This window comes from Ceratosolen solmsi, unplaced genomic scaffold, assembly GCF_000503995.2.
Source record: "Ceratosolen solmsi marchali unplaced genomic scaffold, CerSol_1.0 scaffold23, whole genome shotgun sequence".
NCBI classification, from domain to species: Eukaryota; Metazoa; Arthropoda; class Insecta; order Hymenoptera; family Agaonidae; genus Ceratosolen; species Ceratosolen solmsi.
In genome coordinates this window covers 205065-227373 of record NW_011948430.1, presented here as the reverse complement: position 1 = coordinate 227373, position 22309 = coordinate 205065, and the positions used below count along the sequence as shown (strand labels likewise).

At 28.8% G+C, this 22309-nt stretch overlaps 1 protein-coding gene across 1 annotated transcript in view; it reads right to left on the bottom strand.

Moving 5' to 3' along the window:
- Nucleotides 1-22276, bottom strand: part of LOC105363913 (guanine nucleotide-binding protein G(s) subunit alpha-like) — a 27807-nt gene extending 5531 nt beyond the window's left edge. Inside the window, exons 1-4 of the mRNA XM_011501717.1 lie at nucleotides 21939-22276; nucleotides 15274-15328; nucleotides 14897-15016; nucleotides 6041-6138 (exon numbers count right to left, since the gene is read on the bottom strand). Coding sequence (XP_011500019.1) covers nucleotides 6041-6138; nucleotides 14897-15016; nucleotides 15274-15328; nucleotides 21939-22246 — 581 coding nt within the window. The 5' untranslated portion in view covers nucleotides 22247-22276. The remainder of the gene's footprint in view (nucleotides 1-6040; nucleotides 6139-14896; nucleotides 15017-15273; nucleotides 15329-21938) is intronic.
- Between the last annotated feature and the right edge of the window lie 33 nt (nucleotides 22277-22309).

The window sequence follows — 22309 nt, the reverse complement described above, 5'->3', positions numbered from 1 at the left end:
TAACATTAGATTGCATTTTTTCATAACTATGTAACAATTAGTTTTTTTCATGCAAATTAGAGCATAAAAAATTTAAGTTAAAGCATTTGTATTATCCCTTCATATTAGAAGTTGACAGTAAAACTTAGACTTACTTTTATAGTCTATAAATGTATATTATATATTTGTATATATTATATTATGTAAATTTTTCTTTTATAGTTATTTTATTAAATTGGTTTCTTAAATAATGTTCAATAATAGATTCCCTTCAAAACATTTCTACTATTAATTTTTCATTATACCATGCTTTTCGTACTGCTAATATCTACAATGATAAATGAATGACATAAAAGTAAGATATTTGTACAACATAACAAAATTATTAATATAAGCAAAAATACAATTATTTATAATATTTTATAATTGTCACAACAATATGATACAATATCAATAACGTTTACACAGTAGATTTTGTGAATTGGGTTCGAAAAACCAATTATTTGTTTATAATAATATATTAAACTTCTAATACAAATTACACAATCTTATAAATCTGCACAATTAATGAATATTATGATTTTTAAATTATTGTAAACACAAACATAATTGTGTTATTAGTAAAAACTTTCTATTACTATATATTTTTTTAAATAATTACTCATCAATTTAACTTTAAATTCTATCTACTGTGTTTATTAATGAAAAAGGTATATAGTGTAATAAAAATATTTAAATACTAAATATAAATATGACTTATATAATCCGTCAATTTACTCACACCAGATTAGAGGCTACGTTAGGAATGCTTTTCAATGTTATTCAATATTTTTTACCTATACATTAATTTAATGACATTGAAGTACGTAAAAAGTTTGTTAATTACACGTTAGTTACTCGTTGTTGTTCTTATTTATGAACAAAATAAGACCTTTAATAATAAAAAGAGAATATTTGAGTAAGAATTGCAATGATAAAACCTTTATCGATGTTGAATCAGGCATCCAATTTAAAAAATAATTCCGCAAAAACTAACAATGCCAATAACGTAACAATCCACCTTCCAGCTTCTTATTTGTCGTAATAGTTCATTAGATATCGAACAGTCATTTTTACAAACATTCGTTCTAACAAAACACAAAGTTAATCTTAATCACAATATTAATATTTACCAAGAGAATGATTCTAAATCGACGTAACAAATTATTAAATTGATTCATATTTAATATTCTAAAATTGCATTTTTAATTATAAATATGGACCAAATGTAACGTGTAAGAAGTTTTGAACATTCAAATTTCAATGAAAATCGATTATTTTAATATATGAATAATTACAAGCAAACACGATTGACATTTGAAAAAATACAAGAAAATAATAAAGTCTTTAATTGCATCTTAAAAATGAACTTTGAATTCAATTTTACAATAAACTTTTTTTATCGTTGTAAATTTCATCGTAATTCTAATAATCGTAATAAAAAACAATTATAAATACGTTAAATAAACATTCAATTAAAACTAAAAATACAATATACTTCTTTAATTTAGAAATAATTATGCACGAAATCACACACTAATTTAAATAATTTTTTTAGTTTTCTTATTATTTTGAGCTTTTAAAACGGTCGATTATTTAAAAGAAAATTTTTAAATATTAATATTGTACTATAAAATAATGTAATTAATAATTTATTTTGTGGTGTAATTATAATTTAAAGGAGAGAACCAATAACAATGAATATATTGTAAAGTATTTCTTGGTCAATTTTCAGATAATTAATCACGTGTTATTCTGAGTTTTTGTATATATAATTTAGTAAGAAAAGCGATAATGTATTTGAGTGAAGAATTAATTAACTTGCAAATAGCGAAACAGAAATTGAAGCGATATGCTGCTATGTATATTAACCTGTAGTGAAATGCTCAATTCGTTAATCTGTAAAGATAATAACGGAGTAATAACCATAGTTGTATCATTATCAGGGACGCTATTACTAACAATCAATAAAAGTACCAAAATTATCACGTACATCAGTAATGTACCGAAGGATAGAAAGATTGAAATTTAAGCAGCTAAATTCGTCCATGACTTTTAATAAAAGAACTGATTTTGGCTTTAGTCGAAAATAAACTGTACTGAAGACGCGAAAAATCCAGGTCAATGCGGGATGTGGGAAAATGTGAGTGTGCAATCTGAGTTGATCAAATTATATGTAACAATGAGAAAAACGAAATTACTAAAAGGAAAGTCAAGTGTCTTTAGTTAATACTGGAAAAACTTCTTGCTTATACATAATATTCAAACATCAAACAATATTATTCCTCATTTAATCGAATGTTTTCAAATTATAATCGATATATTCTTGACCCAAATAACTGTTCTTACGCATTCATTATTTACGAATTATTTAAGACTTAATTGACTAAAATCTTATTAATAAATATTAAAATTTTCCTTTTCTAACTGGTGATCAGATATATTCAAGATAATTTTAACTATATATATTTTTATATAAAAGTCAATATTTAATAATATATATTATTTAATCAAATTAGATTTCAAAGAAATTTAATACGATAGGATATTAGACAAAGTTATTCTGAATAAGGGGGAAGGACGGTGATGTAATTAATGTTAAGGAATAATTATGTAATTCATATGCTAAAAATGTTATTTAAAAATTAATCGATATCACTATTTTCTAAATTATACTATTATTTAATATAGAAAGAATTTTTTATTTCATTGTCATATTTGTGCATAATAAATAAAATAATTATATATTTCAGAAAAATTTTGCTGCAATCGTTATGATTTTTATTAATTATCAATACAATTTTTAAAAATTAGATTTGTCTAAGTATCATTTCTCGTGAAATCCTTTGATATATCATTTTCTTTGAAAACAACCATCTTCTTATTGAATTAATTTTTTTAAATCGTTTAAAATTTATTTTATACGAAATTCACGTGAATTTTAAGTAGAGAATAAGAAATTATATTATTAAGAAAGACTAGTTGCGAACATTTTTACAGTAATATTAATATATTTTACTCAAATTTCTATACCTGACAGTTTTCGACAAAATAAACCAATAATTCTTATTAATATAACATAACATTTAGTATTTTAACAAAAAAATTTGTTAAATATTAATTTATAAAACGCATTGCTTATTCACTTAAAATTTTTCTTTTAAAATATATATATATATATAAAAAATCTTTAGTTTATATCAACATTTGAATGTTAATTAATGGGTAAAAATGTACATTATACGAATAAGATATATTTAAACGAAAATTATAGTAAAAAAGATAAGTTTATATAATATTGAGATATTGACGTTATTTTAAATGCGAACAAGTAAATAATGAATTACACCTAAATAAGACTATAAAAACATTGATAGATGATCAAAGATATGTATATTTTTACATGCATTCTATATACAAATGCATAGAATAGAATTAACATTACACATTGGGATGAAAAAGTTTATAATAATTCGCCATTTTTCCATCTTACTTTTTCTTGAAGTTTTTATTCAACAACCTTATCCCTTATAGCAGTCGATAATAAAACTATCTTCTTTAATTGAGCTGGTAAGGTAAAATCATATGAATAGGCCGTCTGTCGCGGTTAGGTCAAAGGCAGTCGACCGACAGTGATAAGTGTCTATCGATTTCTTTGAAGATAAAAAAAAATATATAACGCTCGAGAAAATGAGACGTGAAAAGGGAAAAAGAAAACTAGTTTAAACATTATTTAAGAAACGTTAGATCGATCATTTAGGTAAGGAAGTCATCTTTTTCCATTATCTTTCAAACTTTCTGTAAATTTATACTAACTGTTATTATGATGGTTCTTGTTATCACTCACAGTTGTGTCCGCGATCGGTCAAGTCAATATAAAAAAAAGGAAACTTAAAAAAAAAAAAAAATTAAATACAAGAACAATATTCTTATATATTACTAATAAACATAATGATCAAATGAATGCTAATGAAATGTAGAAAGATATAAGAAATTCATAAGGAATAAAAGGAAATTATAGGGGTTTGAAGAAAGACCTCACATATATTAAAAGTATCTACGTGGCTTGATTCAGACAAGCAGAAAAAGAGAAAAGAGGACTGAAATGAGTGAGCTAGCAGTTGCAGTAGAAAGCCCAAAGTTCAGAGTTCGGATCACAAGTGTTTCTGCAGCAACCTGTACCTCATGTCAACATACGCTCGCAGCATACCATCTCTTTCATCATGCACACTAGACATTGCTTAATATCTAAACTCTTCTTAAAATATAACGCTATTTATATCTTGCGCACACAGCCTTACGCAGTACCAAGGGAAAATAGTGAGCGAAAATCAAAAGAAAAAAAAACATGAATTGGAGGTGAGAAGGAGATATTATTCATTTCGTATATATGTGCTTTGTTTTTTCATCCTCTTTATCTTTCCTGTGAAGAAAATTCTGTAAAAACGCATTAGCGTGTAAATGTTGAAAGAGGGTAATAGAAATATGAGCTTTTGCAAGGGAAAGTCATTATATTCCTTCATATTTAATTTTTTCACTTCCGAAAACGATAATTTCAACGAAGGCGAAAGCTTAACAAAAGAAGAAAATATAAAGAAAGAGCGAGCAATGGAGAAAACGAAGGATATACGAGGATTTAAGCATGTTCAGGTAGAAGCATGAATTGATAAAATATTGAAGAGAAAGATGATATATGTACGAAAGCCAGTTTGCGCATATAGAAAACGAAAAGAAATACATTGTAGTGCTAAGTCTAAATATAGACCATACGACGAGAGTAATTAGTGTTTGATGATTTGACAGGCGTGAAACGAAGTCACATGCGGTGACTGTTAACTAAACGGATCAACCTTCCTTTACATCTAGCGCTCTACGGCAAGTATTACCACTCCCTAGCTTCTCTCTTGAATTCAGTACGCAATATTTTTCGCCAATTCTATGAAGCCGAAGATGTTGAGGTTAAAGATGAACCATCCTCTTCATTGATTCCTATTATCTCATTGATGTCGCATTTCCGTTGAGCAACAAGCCATTTGTGACGCTTATGATGCTCATTCCGTCGAGTAACAGTTCAACATGCAAATACGTCGATACTTTGAGTAGAGGTGTATATTCACAACCACGTATTCATGTCTCTCTCTCTCTCTCTCTCTCTCTCTCTCTCTCTCTCTCTCTCTCTCTTATATAGCATGGTCGTGGAAGGAATATGCAAACACGTAGACATTACATAATTATCCGCGTCAATAGGAGCGCTCGTTATTTTAAGGTATTTTCCCTTACAAAATGGAAATAAGTATAATTCCTTGAAAATAAAATTATATCCAATAATACTTCTCATACATTTGTATATAAATTTACTATTCCAAAACTTTAGCCTAAACAGCGAGCATACATGCATTCCTACAATACCAGCAAAAGGACGTACGCTATTGCAGTAAATTATATAAAGGTAACATATTTCATATGATTTTTAATGTTTCAATAATTTTTCTCAAGTCATTCAAAAATATTACAAAATTATCTATATTAAATACATAACTACTAATACCTACTGATATTATCTATAATATGTTATTTATATATAGAAATTATTTATTTATATCATGAATGTCCTTTACAAATATTATCTAATTTAAAAATAGTTAATCTTTTCATACTTAAAATATTTATTTTATGCTTATACCTAATTTATATATTTACTGATTCATTTATATTTTTTAAAAAGATTTACTTATTTTTTTGCCTAAATCCTGGTCTCTTATGTGATACGTATACCAAAAAATTACAATGTATACAATATATTTTGTCGTCATCGTTCTTATCACGTAGAAAATTATTCTTACAAATGTTAAAATATTTAAGTTAAAGAAAAATATTTGAATTTAGAATATTGCCTAATTTAAAAAAAGTAAATTCTATAAAACATTTAAAATTCGAATATATTAAATTTATTTATTAGTTTAACCTAATTTTTTAAATAAGATTGATTAAATAATTTGTAAATCAAATAATGTGAACTTACTATTTGGCGCAGTCGATAAGCTGATACTCATTACTTCTCTCGAAGCTCTGTTGTACACCACGATCTTTCCAAAGAGTTTCGACAATTTCATAGAACTCCTAAAAAAAACAAAAAAAAACAGACACGCACAAACATAATTAATACATAAAGCCAAACAATACCAAAATGAGAAACAGGGAGAAATAGCATGAGAGGGGCGGAGGAGATAGAGGGAGCCAAACAGAAGAAGGAGGAGGGGGGGTGATATAATAATAAAGTAACATGTCTGTATAAATTAGAAGCTTCCGGTTACTCATTTGTCTTAATCAACGCAATTTTTACCATCTCAATCATATATTTCATTCAACAACAAAATTTGAACACATACTTTCATTACAAATTTATATATTCTCTACTTTAAAATTATTTAAAGAACACTATTTTAGAATACTTGATTAGAATATAATAATGTATATTTTAAATATAAATTGAAAATAATCGAATGTTTTAAATTTTAACTTGATTGAAAAATTAACTATAAAGGGTATAAATTATAAATTTTATAGTACTACTTTTTCAAACCACAAAACTTTAAAGATTTATATTATTCAATTTCTATATTGTAGTGCTGAGCCTTTTAGTAGGGAAGATTGGGACTTATGTCAGAGGCAAGTCGTGGCAGTGCTTGCATTTCAAAAACAAAAGACGTAAACAAACTACTGGTACTGAAAATGTACATATGTGGTGTGACAATGCATGACACATTAGCTTGCGTTGGCAATATTATCTCAATGTGTATAACAGGTATATGATAAAGGCAACAATCTAAGCTCAATTTATTTATGTAATATTATTCAATTAATATATACAACAAATTTAGTTTTATTAATATAGATAAATTAAGTGAAATTAATTACAATTTTATAAAGCGTTTTGATTTTACTAAGTAACACAAATAATGCTTGCATTAAAGAAGTATCAATATTCAATTTATATATTTGAAAATCGCATAATATTAAACATTTGTAAAAATTAATAATTTTACCGACTAAGTTTTACAAAAACAAATAAGTACAAATCAGTATTTCATCGATTTAAAATATAATTATAAACAAATAAATTAAAATTTAAGTGAGTCATCTTTTAGAACTTGCCTTCGTTATTATAAATTAACGTCGCTCAATACCTATTTTGCAGAAAAATATTATCTTATCTTAAACTGAAAGAAAAGTATTGTAATATCATTATTTTATACGTATTATTGGCTATTTGTCGTTTAATACACATTATATTGAATAACATAAGCTTTGTAGAAAAATATGAAAATTAAATGTTAGATAATTACAATTCAAATTAATAAATATGAAAGAATTAAAATTATATCCCGTTACGTAATACAATGCTCTTAACTACAAGTTGCGTCATCTCTTTCTGTGTTTGAAAATAATACTTAAAATTATACTATCACATATGATTTCAATCCTAATGAACATAATATTTAAATATTTTTCAATATTGCAGTCTTATAATATTTAACAATACCTAAATTTAATAGCCTTCGGATGTCATGTAATGTCTCAAAGTTGGATTGAAGTAATATTAAATGAAACATTTTAAAAATAAAATTCCAATATTTCAGAAAGCTATTATCAGTTTGTACCTTATTAATGGTGTATTTTAATGAGTAAACATAAATGCCTACAGTAAAATAATAATAGTTACATGGTTTTTACATTAAACATAAAATAACTTTGACACTTTAGTAATAACACATGACATAAAATGCAGATGCATTTTTAATAAAAATTAAAAAAAAATTATACAATAATAAGTGGTAAATATTAGTACCCCAAATATATTTATAAATTGGATGCAATTACAGATTATAAATAAAGATTATAATTAATTTATCTGAAAGAATAAGCTTCCAAGTTTGAATTTATTCATTATATAGAATAAAAGTTATTCGATAAGTTTATTACATATTGTTTCTATTGTTTATTTTTTATAAATTGATTAGAATAATTTACATCAGCATTTTTGAGTTTATTTTACTTTATTCATTTTTCATGATGAATCCTTGACCAGCTTCTAGCTAGATTTTACCAATTTTCTGGTCTATCTTTAGCAAGTAGAGCAAGCTCAAAATTAATGGAATAGATAGTAAAATTTATTCTTTCATACCGAAAAAATCTAATTATTAACTTATAGAAAAGGAAATAAAAATATTTATTAGCGATATGAGGCTGATAATAAAAGTAATAAAAGTTAAAAAAAAGATATATCCAATTCAAAAGCAATAGATAATAATAATTAAATATAAACATTGCTTTATTTATTATATATTATAGATATAAATTAAATTAAGTTAAATTTTATTAAATTATTTTGTTTTAGTTTGTTCTTAGTTTTTAAAATGAGTTTTTAGTTTTAATTTAATAAATAAAAAAATATTTTTGTAGATTTTTTTTTTTCATTTTTAATTAACTCAAAAAGTAATAATGTTACATAGCATGAACCAGTAAAGGACGTGTTACTAATTATAGAATTCGAATCATAATTCAATTAAAACAGTAACTAGTGATGAGATAAACATGATATCTCGAACACAGAAAATATTTTACAAGACTCGTCATCAAAGTTGTAAATTAATTTATTATAAATATTCAAATTACAAGGTTTTTAAATATTAAAAAACATTATATATAAATAATATATATTAGAAAATTGTTTAATTTAATGTCAGATTTAACGGTGATTATAAAATAACTATTATTTAATAAAGTAATAAAAAAATTTCAAATAGACGATAACTGATTAATTAATACATTTTGTTGTTAAATTCGCCATTTAACAACATCCAATAAGTAAATGCATATGTGCATATATACATCTCTATAAAATGAACATAATATATTACATGTTTTTAATGTTTTCTAAAAAGTGTATCATATTTTTTTATTGAAAGGAACTGAAATTTTGTCAGAAATGAAACAATATAATATTATAAACTCCGTTTGTTGTATTTTTAAAATTATTATCCATAAACGCCGTTAATAATGGAATTTACATAATTTATGTGAAATTTAATATAATCAAATCTAATGCAGAAAAAAGTAATTAAACTGCCTAATGGTTCAATTAAAATCTTATTATTTTTAACAAGAAGAACGTAATGTAAATATTTAAAGTTCATTTAGGAATATTTTTTAGGTTTACGAATTTAAAAATTTTTACGTAATGATTTATATAGCATTTTTTATACGTGTGATTTTAAGATTTATAAACAAAATAAATTGCAATACATATTTTATTTGATAATTTGTCAAAATTAATGATTTCTGGATTTTCATTATGCTCTTATTAATTTTTATTTAAATTTATTTAGCATCATATTTCTCTTCGTATTATCACTTATGAGTTAATATTTAAATCAATGTATCATATTACTCAATTTTATTATGTGAAAGAATAGACTGAATATTTAATATTAAGACTTTGAATTATCTTAATTTAATTATAATTTAAACAAAATATTTAAATCAATGAATGTTTTTTCTAAACATGTTGCGTTAAATTATTTTCAAGTTTTTCTTAGCGGCTAAATTTTTGAATTAAGCCATACGGTGGACAGCGATTATAAAATTAATAAGAAATTCCATTACCAAATTTTATAATATATTTTTTTAATGGATATATTAGTTATATTGATATATTTAGTAATACAAAATTTTATGATATAATTACAAGAATATTACTTTTAAAACTAATTATTAATTTTTTTCAATCAATGAAAATTCACATTTTTTATATTTCAAATGTATTTAAAATAATTAACGAATTATAAATATTTTGATTTTTTAAAAATCTTCATTTAATCAATTTAATAATTTCTCTACAAAAATGCAATTAAAAAATAAATTAAAATCAGCTTTTAATCATTTATTAGAGAAATCGATGTTTGATAATAAGTGTAATAACTTTCATGATAATTTTCATGCTTACTTTAACATTTATTACATTTTTATATTCAAATATATATTTGTCTGTTAAACTAATTTATATATACATCATATACGTACTCACTTTCATAAACTTATTTCCATTACAATAATTATGAAATAATAATAATAAACTATAGAAAATTTTGTTTATTTCTACTATTTATATATCTTTTAAGCTTTTTTATATCAAGATATCATCTATTAAGTGATTATGTTTAAGAATATTGTTTAAAATTAATGCTTAACTAAGTATACTGTAAACTTGATATCTTTTTTCGTAAAATAGTTAAGACAGAACAAATATTATCTTTTCTACAATATTAAATCTTTAATGTACATATGAGAGATTTACTCTAAGTATTACGTATAACACACAGATGCACGCATGCTAATTAATTGTTAAGAATATTTTCTTGTATTTTTAAAGAAAATATTTTTATTGTGATTAATTTAATAATTCTTTTTATTATAATTTTTTAATCAGTTTTATTACATACTATCTACTTTCCGTCTCGTTTACACACATGCACACATTTTTCATCCCATTTTATTTTCTGAATATAAAAGAACCTAATATAATTATTTTTAATAATCCATTGACGTTGAAAAAAATAATTATGTAAAAGCTGGTATAAAGTCAAAAATATGAGAAAAGAGAGAGAGAGAGAGAGAGAGAGAGAGAGAGAGAGAGAGAGAGAGAGAGAGCGTAATTTCTGATAATTTGCAGATACCAACTTGAATGATTCCAATTAAATCCATGATTTAATATATTTTAATAATAGCTATTTTAAAAATATAATAACTATATATATAGATATATTACAATATTGAAAAAATTAAAAAATATTTTCCTTATTTATGTAATAAAAAGAGTAAGAATCTTTTCCCAATTTGTTATTGGTTATCATTCTTAATTATTAATTATTTAATTAGTTTAATTATTTTCCTACTTTTTCTACGTATTGGAAAATTACATAAGACTAAAAGGACGGAAAATTAGGAAGAAAAAGGAAATAAATGAAAGAAATATAAAAAAATATTATTTTGTCATTAGTAATAAATCTGCTATGTTTGGAGTATAGCAATCATTTTCAAAAATTTTATGCATAATACATATTATTTGCTATTTATGTGGCTCATCTTATTTCCATAATTTCTAACTTACATTATCATCCTGATATAGTGACATTTTTTACAATTTTTTTTATTAAATATTCCTTTAGTAAAAAAGTCTACATAATCACTTGCGCAGTATTTATGTTAATTTTTTGTTATAAATTGTTTTTTCAAATCAGCAATTACGTTTTCCAATTATTATAATAAAATAATGCAATCGAGACTAATTCTCACAATATATATTATCATTATAATTTATATTTTTGCTTTTGTGTTTTGAGGTATTGGTTCAAGAAAGATAAGAACAAAAAAGTTCAACAAAATATTTCTTAAGTCAATGTAACATTGTACAAATATAAAGTAAATTTATTTTAATCATACGTGAATAATAAAAAAATAATAACGAGAATTATAAAGTTTTATTTGATGAGCATTAATAAATTAGAATAAAATGTATTTATTCTGTAATCTTTTGAAAAATAAACTATTGTAATTTCATGAATAATGGAAAATATTAAAATAATTATTTTCTTCGTTTCTCGGGTAAATTTATGGGTGTGCAAGATCAAACATAAAATTACAATGAATTATTAATTGAATAATTATTCAAAAGAAAAAAACTTTCAGCAAGGTAAGAACCTCATTACACAATGTTTTAAATACAATTTTATGTATTTGAATAAAACAAGAAATATTATTGCCAATATTCCTATTTCTAAATCAGACGACTTCAAAAATATTGGTGGGACATTGATACTGATACGAGTTATAATTGCACGTATTTATAAGCCTGCATTGGAAAAAAGCTGTGCACAGACGTGAAAAATTAATAAAAGCGAAAGGAATAGAATTACGAAAAATAAGGAAAAAAAGAAGAGTGTCAGAGGAATAGAGAGACGGATAGATATATAGATTAATACATAGACAGAAAGTTTTTTAAGGCAATGATCAATAATTGCTATAATTATTTTAAGGTCTTTACGGTTTTACAAATTATTGTCTTATAGAAAGAAACAATTTTATTCAGTTCATTGTTATAATTTTTTAAATATATAAGTTATATTACGAAATTTTTTATAATGAATATTAAGCATAAATATTATTATTTGCTAACAGATCATTTTTTATAATACTACCATAAGTATTATTATTCTAGTATAGTTTATTAGAATTATTTCTAAGCTTTTCAACCATGAGTATACTTCAATTTTTGTACAATATATTTTATTTCCATTTCGAATACATAGTACTTCTATTACATGAATTAAAAATATCCTGACATTATAAATAATATACGCCAATATTACAAAAGCTTTATTTTTGATAATAAATAGACTATTAAATTCAGTTTATATGTTTTAATGAAAAAACAATAATATAAAGGGATCAAAATTAAGAATTTAGTATTTATATTTGTATTTTAATATAAATTTAATTTTAAATAATATTATTTATATATAAATTTCCTAGAATTTAAAAAAAGAAAAAAAAAAAGAAATATGAAAATTCAAAAGCATAATGTTTGTAAATATTTCCAGGCAATCAGAATTTATTACATATTACTTACTTTCTTTGTTAATTATATCAATGATTTTTATGCCCGAATAGTTACTCCTATATCTTGAAATACCGTTTTGGTATTAAAATTCTGTTTCTGATTTTAAATATATATCATGATATAATTAATTCCGTGTTACGCATGATATTTTATCGAAAAAATTATGCTTCTTTCATTATAAACAATTTCATTTTATCACATATTTTTATATCTAACTTCAATGGAAGTGCGAAAAAATGCTATATAACTTTTTATTTCAACGCAATTGTTATTCTCCTATTTCATTAAACGAGTGATTGCAAATACAGCAAAAACTATTTTCTCAGTACCATTTAGACAGACAAATGAGAAATCGATAGAATCGCCACGATGCCTCCGGAGATTCATTTTATTATGTCGATTAATAATCGGCGTATTGCCGATTCACTTCGTTATTCAATTGGCAGTGTTGATCGATGGAAATGAAATAAACGATTAATGGAATAGGAATCGATTGAGCATGCTCATTGATTCTTAATTCCAACACATATGCGCACAACTAGAGTCGTATTCTCCTCAAAGCTGATGACTAATGACTTGTACCAGAGAGCGGTGAAACATATTATAGGCAAGATTCGATAAATATCTTTATTTGTAAGTTTCACTTCTTTAAACAATTTGAATTTAAACAGGTAATAAACTATCAATAGAAGTATATTGTTACATTACAGTAACTTTTAAATTAAAAATTTGATATATGCTTCGATTTTATTTATCAATTGAATTTGAATTTAAACAAATCAAACAATTTGATTTTAAACAGGTAATAAACTATTAATAGAGAATATTGTTACATTACAAGAACTTTTAAATTAAAATTTTGATATATGCTTCAATCTAATTTATCTAAATGTTAATGTACTTGAAAAATGTGTAAAATGATGTAAAATAATTTTCTACATTAATTACGTACTTCCTACATATAAATACCATCAAGTTTCAAATTAAAATATTTGAAGTAAATATGAAAAAAGGAATAATAAACTAACGATCCTAATACTTACAAGCAAGAAGTAAATCGAAATCATCAGAAAAAAAAACTGTAAATAAGAGGTCACTTTGCAATATTTTATAAAGAATGTCGATACATCATGCGATAAAAAAGTATTGCTTAATTAAGGAATCTGCATAGATGAATTACAATTAAATTATAATTACAATTGAATTACAAGTTATTCTATACCTAGAGTACCTCAACAAATAGTAGTAACGACAACAACAATAATAATAATAACTTCATTTTTGATGATTTTTCATATTACTATTTTCATTATTATTGTATCATTACTATAATTATCATAATAGATACAAAATTTGTATAATACACAAATGTGTATCGATTAGCTCGACTGCGAAAAAATTAAAAAAATTGAATGTATAATACGATTTCTTAATTTTTCATATAACATCTTTAAAGTTTTGTAGCTTTTTTTATTCTATATATTTGTATTAAGAAAATTTATCATATTGCTAAAAAGGAAAACCCAAAGTACTTGGCATCCTTTTAAAATAATATCAAATAAAATTCGTCTAACAAATAATATTATCTATGCTGTAATTGTCTTCAAATTAGATAAAACAATAATTTTATGATTTTGTTTTCTTTTTCATTTAATAAAAGTAATTTATTAATTAACTTAATCTAATTTTTATGATTGAAAAAGGAAAGTATTTAAACATCAAAATATGCAAAAAAAAAGATAAATAGATAAATGAACATAATGAGGCATCGTAAAAGGTCGGTTAAAAGCAAATTGAAAAGAAAAGAGATTTATTTATTTGTTATAAAAGATATTAAAGGTACATTTCATTATTGATTTTTTGGCATATTAATATTTGACAACAATAATTAATGTAATCATTTCGATTCAAATATAATAAAATTTTTAATATTAGTGAAATTCAAAATATGTGGTCAACTTAATTTGCAAATAAAACTTTTTATAATAATTTTTATAATAATCTTTACACTTTATTTTACATATATTAACAATTTTTTAAAATAATTCGATATAAAAAAAATTTTTTTAAGTAATATATTATATCTTAACATTGACTTCGCACTCGAGATAAAAAAGAAAAAAAAAGAATAACAAATATATCATTGTAAGTTTGCATGATTTAGCCGAAATTTTATTGAAGAGAGAATTTGATACTTACGGCAGGGTAATCGAAGTCCGGGGAAGACGAGACATCGAGGATATAATCGACTCTACTTTGATTCGAAGGATCCTCCAACGTCACGGGCGGCGTTAAGGTGCTCATAGCACTAGTTATCGTCTGTAAACAATGGATTATTGTCGCTATAAATAATTTTGTATTAGTGTCTAAATGAAACACGATAAATATCATGATATGCAATTAGTTTCTCGATTTTTATTTAATATTTACTCAATTATATTTGACTAAGCGAAAACTAATATCGGAGTCATTATTACTCAAAGGTATAGTCAAACTCATGAAAATTTAATTAATTATTAATAATATAATAATCTGTTCGTTTTAATAGACAAATCATAAAAAATATTCAATCTTACCAAAATAGCATCTCTGATATTTTTCTTGATGTCCTCAATTTTTTGTCGTTTTTCTCTAAAAATATTTATATTCCATTATAAAAATATTACCATTTCTACTACTGCTGCAACTACCGCTAACAGTGCTAGTATTACTACAATAACTACTAGTCTACTAATCCTACTATTACAACCACTAGTACTAACACTACCACTACTACTACCACTACCACTACCACTACCACTACTACTACTACCACTGATACTATACTATTACCACTACCACCACTACTACTACTATACCTACTACTACTACTACTACTACTACTACTACTACTACTACTACTACTACTACTACTACTACTACTACTACTACTACTACTACTACTACTACTACTACTACTACTACTACTACTACTACTACTACTACTACTACTACTACTACTACTACTACTACTACTACTACTACTACTACTACTACTACTACTACTACTACTACTACTACTACTACTACTACTACTACTACTACTACTACTACTACTACTACTACTACTACTACTACTACTACTACTACTACTACTACTACTACTACTACTACTACTACTACTACTACTACTACTACTACTACTACTACTACTACTACTACTACTACTACTACTACTACTACTACTACTACTACTACTACTACTACTACTACTACTACTACTACTACTACTACTACTACTACTACTACTACTACTACTACTACTACTACTACTACTACTACTACTACTACTACTACTACTACTACTACTACTACTACTACTACTACTACTACTACTACTACTACTACTACTACTACTACTACTACTACTACTACTACTACTACTACTACTACTACTACTACTACTACTACTACTACTACTACTACTACTACTACTACTACTACTACTACTACTACTACTACTACTACTACTACTACTACTACTACTACTACTACTACTACTACTACTACTACTACTACTACTACTACTACTACTACTACTACTACTACTACTACTACTACTACTACTACTACTACTACTACTACTACTACTACTACTACTACTACTACTACTACTACTACTACTACTACTACTACTACTACTACTACTACTACTACTACTACTACTACTACTACTACTACTACTACTACTACTACTACTACTACTACTACTACTACTACTACTACTACTACTACTACTACTACTACTACTACTACTACTACTACTACTACTACTACTACTACTACTACTACTACTACTACTACTACTACTACTACTACTACTACTACTACTACTACTACTACTACTACTACTACTACTACTACTACTACTACTACTACTACTACTACTACTACTACTACTACTACTACTACTACTACTACTACTACTACTACTACTACTACTACTACTACTACTACTACTACTACTACTACTACTACTACTACTACTACTACTACTACTACTACTACTACTACTACTACTACTACTACTACTACTACTACTACTACTACTACTACTACTACTACTACTACTACTACTACTACTACTACTACTACTACTACTACTACTACTACTACTACTACTACTACTACTACTACTACTACTACTACTACTACTACTACTACTACTACTACTACTACTACTACTACTACTACTACTACTACTACTACTACTACTACTACTACTACTACTACTACTACTACTACTACTACTACTACTACTACTACTACTACTACTACTACTACTACTACTACTACTACTACTACTACTACTACTACTACTACTACTACTACTACTACTACTACTACTACTACTACTACTACTACTACTACTACTACTACTACTACTACTACTACTACTACTACTACTACTACTACTACTACTACTACTACTACTACTACTACTACTACTACTACTACTACTACTACTACTACTACTACTACTACTACTACTACTACTACTACTACTACTACTACTACTACTACTACTACTACTACTACTACTACTACTACTACTACTACTACTACTACTACTACTACTACTACTACTACTACTACTACTACTACTACTACTACTACTACTACTACTACTACTACTACTACTACTACTACTACTACTACTACTACTACTACTACTACTACTACTACTACTACTACTACTACTACTACTACTACTACTACTACTACTACTACTACTACTACTACTACTACTACTACTACTACTACTACTACTACTACTACTACTACTACTACTACTACTACTACTACTACTACTACTACTACTACTACTACTACTACTACTACTACTACTACTACTACTACTACTACTACTACTACTACTACTACTACTACTACTACTACTACTACTACTACTACTACTACTACTACTACTACTACTACTACTACTACTACTACTACTACTACTACTACTACTACTACTACTACTACTACTACTACTACTACTACTACTACTACTACTACTACTACTACTACTACTACTACTACTACTACTACTACTACTACTACTACTACTACTACTACTACTACTACTACTACTACTACTACTACTACTACTACTACTACTACTACTACTACTACTACTACTACTACTACTACTACTACTACTACTACTACTACTACTACTACTACTACTACTACTACTACTACTACTACTACTACTACTACTACTACTACTACTACTACTACTACTACTACTACTACTACTACTACTACTACTACTACTACTACTACTACTACTACTACTACTACTACTACTACTACTACTACTACTACTACTACTACTACTACTACTACTACTACTACTACTACTACTACTACTGGCGGCGGCGGCGGCGGCGGCGGCGGCGGCGGTGGTGGCGGTGACAGCAGCCGGCCCCTCGTCAGTAGCCGGCAGCCTCCTCGTCCGTCCTCCTCCACCCCCACCCCCACCTCCTCCTCCTCCGCCTCCTTCCACCCTTTTGCCTTCCTCTTCTTTCTGCGCTTCTGCGACTCTTCTTTACGTCGCTTCTTTTCACAAAATCACCCTATCACAAACACAGAGTGCACATATTTCTTTTGCCTTACATGTGCCGGCACCGAATTATCGTGTGCCCATTTGTCTTCCCCATGGCGGCAGAACAGACGAAGCGGAGTGCGTGTGCTCCAGCGGCCCCGCGCACTCGCCTTTTCAGCTCTTTGACTCTTTGGCTCGCGTTCGGCGGGAGCATTCGTATTCGGCTCGCAATGATCCCGATCACGAGCCAAGAGCAACGACGAGACAGACAGACAAACAGATAGACAGACGGATCAACAGACAGGCAGACGGACGGACAGACGGATGGATATAGATAGATAGATAGATAGATAGATAGATAGATAGATAGATAGATAGATAGATAGATAGATAGATAGATAGATAGATAGATAGATAGATAGATAGATAGATAGATAGATAGATAGATAGATAGATAGATAGATAGATAGATAGATAGATAGATAGATAGATAGATAGATAGATAGATAGATAGATAGATAGATAGATAGATAGATAGATAGATAGATAGATAGATAGATAGATAGATAGATAGATAGATAGATAGATAGATAGATAGATAGATAGATAGATAGATAGATAGATAGATAGATAGATAGATAGATAGATAGATAGATAGATAGATAGATAGATAGATAGATAGATAGATAGATAGATAGATAGATAGATAGATAGATAGATAGATAGATAGATAGATAGATAGATAGATAGATAGATAGATAGATAGATAGATAGATAGATAGATAGATAGATAGATAGATAGATAGATGGATGGATGGATGGATGGATGAATGGATGGATGGATCAACAGAGAGACAAATAGATAGATAGATAGATAGACAGGCAGACAGACAGACAGACAGATATATAGACAGACAGACAGACAGACAGACGGACGGACAGACAGACGGACGTAAGGACAGACAGACAGACAGATAAACAAATAGATAGAGAGAGGGGGAAGTGCGCGTATATGCGCGTGCGTGCGTATACGCGCGCGAGAGAGCGAGAGAGACAATATCTTGGAGTGGCGTTTTGCAGGCAGGCGAGCGTCTCAATGACTGTATCTTTTCCGAATAACGTACACGACATAAGCCAGTATCGAGATGAAAATAGACTAACGAATGTTGCCGAGTACTCTAGCTATGGTCTTTTCCACCCAAGTCGACGACCTCCTCCTCATCGTCCGTCCATCCTCTCGTTTGTCGAACGTCACTCACGATACCAAAGAGAGAATTATAACGAGGATTCGGCGCGCGCCTCTGCTCTAGATGCATGTTCCGGGTAGAAGCGGTAGCAGCCACAACAATACAGCGATGGTGAATGTCAGAAAAATTGAAAAATGGACTCTGTGCTATGACGTCGATGCGTGAGCGTGCAGCTCTCGGACCGCTAAGATAGACCGCTAAGCGCTAGATGCGAGTAATTCGCTCTGTGTGTACCTTTAGTTACACACGTGTTGACAAACGCGAGAGCTGATCAACGAGGACGAGCAGCAGGTCAGAGCGCCTGCTTTTATCCCCATCTCGGTTTACGGCCCCCCGGACTACGCGCCGAATCCTCCTCCGAGCGATGGCGCGCCGGCGGCTTACGAGATGACTACTCTAGGCTGACGAATGAACAGGACTACGATTGCGGATCACCCCGTTAAGTTCTTATTAAATCCTTATTCGATCCTCCCGATTATCTTTATACACAATTTCATTTTTTCTTAACTTTGCGCGCGCTCTGATTTCAACATACTATTCTTCTCTCTCGTTCAGATTTGCGTTTTATAAAGAAATTTTAAACCTTCTTTCTCTTCTATGTTGGAAGCTCTTTACATTCTATTATCTCTCAAGGCGGTGACAAGTTTAGAACTGTACATTCTACTATTTGACACGTTTTGACTGCAGTTTGCTCCCGTGTGCGCCGCAAGTGGAGACGGTAACATATCCCAACCACGTCAATCGAATTAAATCTGGCTTTGCCTTTTCTCATGGATACTTATTCTTAAGCTTTTTCCTTCTTGCATTAATAGCGGAAAAATTTGTGACCCAGAAGAGCTTTTTCCTTCCAAGCTTATTAAACAGTGCTTGATTTTCCAGTCACAAATTTGTAAAGATCTTCTTTGGCCTTTAATTATGATTCCGCCCTGTCGTTCTTCATTCGCTTATTTCGATGCATTTATCCCGAGTAGACGCAAGTGCACGACCATCGATAATCCGAGCGTATGTATGTCGACAGATCAAACACAGATTTTTAGCCTCTTATCGACTAGATGAGGCTATCTTGAGGTTCTCTTCGTTTCTCTCTTTTACTCCGCTCCCACAAGTATATAAACTACATGCACGCACATTCGTTCCTAAAGACGTCGCGCACACACTAACGTAAGCACCCAATCGCACTCCTTCGGCTCTGACATTTTAGTCATACGTACATGGCTACTTATCCGTTCACAGTCGCGAGCCGATGAAAAGACATATTTTCATCGACGGAAAAAATATTTCCTTAGACTCGTGCCCTCACAAATTAATTAACTTTACTCGAACATTATGGCTTACACTCGAGACTTAACACACACCCACAATCGCGCTCTCTCGTTCCATCGTTCTTCCTTTATCGCTCTTACTATAACCGCGCGCGCACATATTCATGCACGTTCATTCTCCCTCTCTATTTACGTGCACACACACACGCATGCACATTCTCTTTTTCCATCACGCACTCTCTCTCTCTCTCTCTCTCTCTCTCTCTCTCTTTCTCTTTCACACTCACTTTATCTCTCCAGCCTCTGAAGTGTAAATCGTCTCTCTTTCTCTCTTTATCTACATCTATCTATCCATCCATCTATCTCTATCTCATTGGATTCCACGAGTTCCTCTCCGTAACTCCGGGATCCGTCGATTCTTCTACCATGGAGATAATAGCCAAAAACTATGTAGAACGTAGACAAATCGAAGACTCACTCGAGATTTCCCGAGGTTTCTCTTCGCGGGCGAAACAACGTCCGAGATGACGACAAGGTGCTCCTTGTAGCCAACATGTCGTCTGCTAGACCCCAGCAGCAGCAACAGTAGTAGTAGCAATAATGAAGAAAGATTACAAGCGAGCGCGCGCACAATAAAAAGTGACAGCGACAGCGACAGTAACAGTAACACCAGCACCAGCACCAGCAGTAGCAGTAGCAGTAGCAGCAGCAGCAGCAGCAGCAGTAATTGTAGAAGTAGTAGTAGTAGTAGTAGTAGTAGTAGTAGTAGTGGTGGTAGTGGTAGTAGTAGTAGTAGTAGTGGTAGTAGTAGTAGGTATAGTAGTAGTAGGTATAGTAGTAGTAGGTATAGCAGTAGTAGTGGCAGCAACAGCAGCAGCACCAACAGCAGCAGTAGTAACAGCAGTAGCAGCAGCAGCAGCAATAGCAGCAGCGGCGGCGGCGACAAACAGTTCTGAGGCGAGGCACTTGCTTGCTCTATCTCTTTCCCCCTCTGTCTCTCACTCTCTCTTCGTCTCTTCTGCTTCCCTCTCTCAAACCCTTCCTAAGAACTCAATAACTCCAATGCCCGTTGCAGGCGTATGGAAGGAACAGAAATTGGTTCTTTTAAACAGAAATGGCAAATGGAACGATTAGACGGCTACTTTTTGCTAGAGCTACACGGAGCTCTGCCTCCTATTCGTACTTCTGGTGCTTCACGACACTTGGCGGCTCGAAAAGTTCCGGCCCCCGAACCACCCACAATATCGTTCGGACGGCCGGCTGACACGCACGCGCACCGATTTCTTTTGACGAGTAAATGTTCGGTAATGCGACTGCGCAGCTCGCGCCCCACCTTTTCGTTTTGTTTTTCGCGTTGGTCGTTTATTTGGTTTCTCTCAATGATAGAAAAAGAGAGAGAAAAGGGGTTAACGGAGGAGTGAAAACTCGCAAAGACCAAATCACATTGCATTGATTTATGTATATTATTATAGTTATGTATGTAGTTTTCTATTACTTTTTTAAATACCCTAAA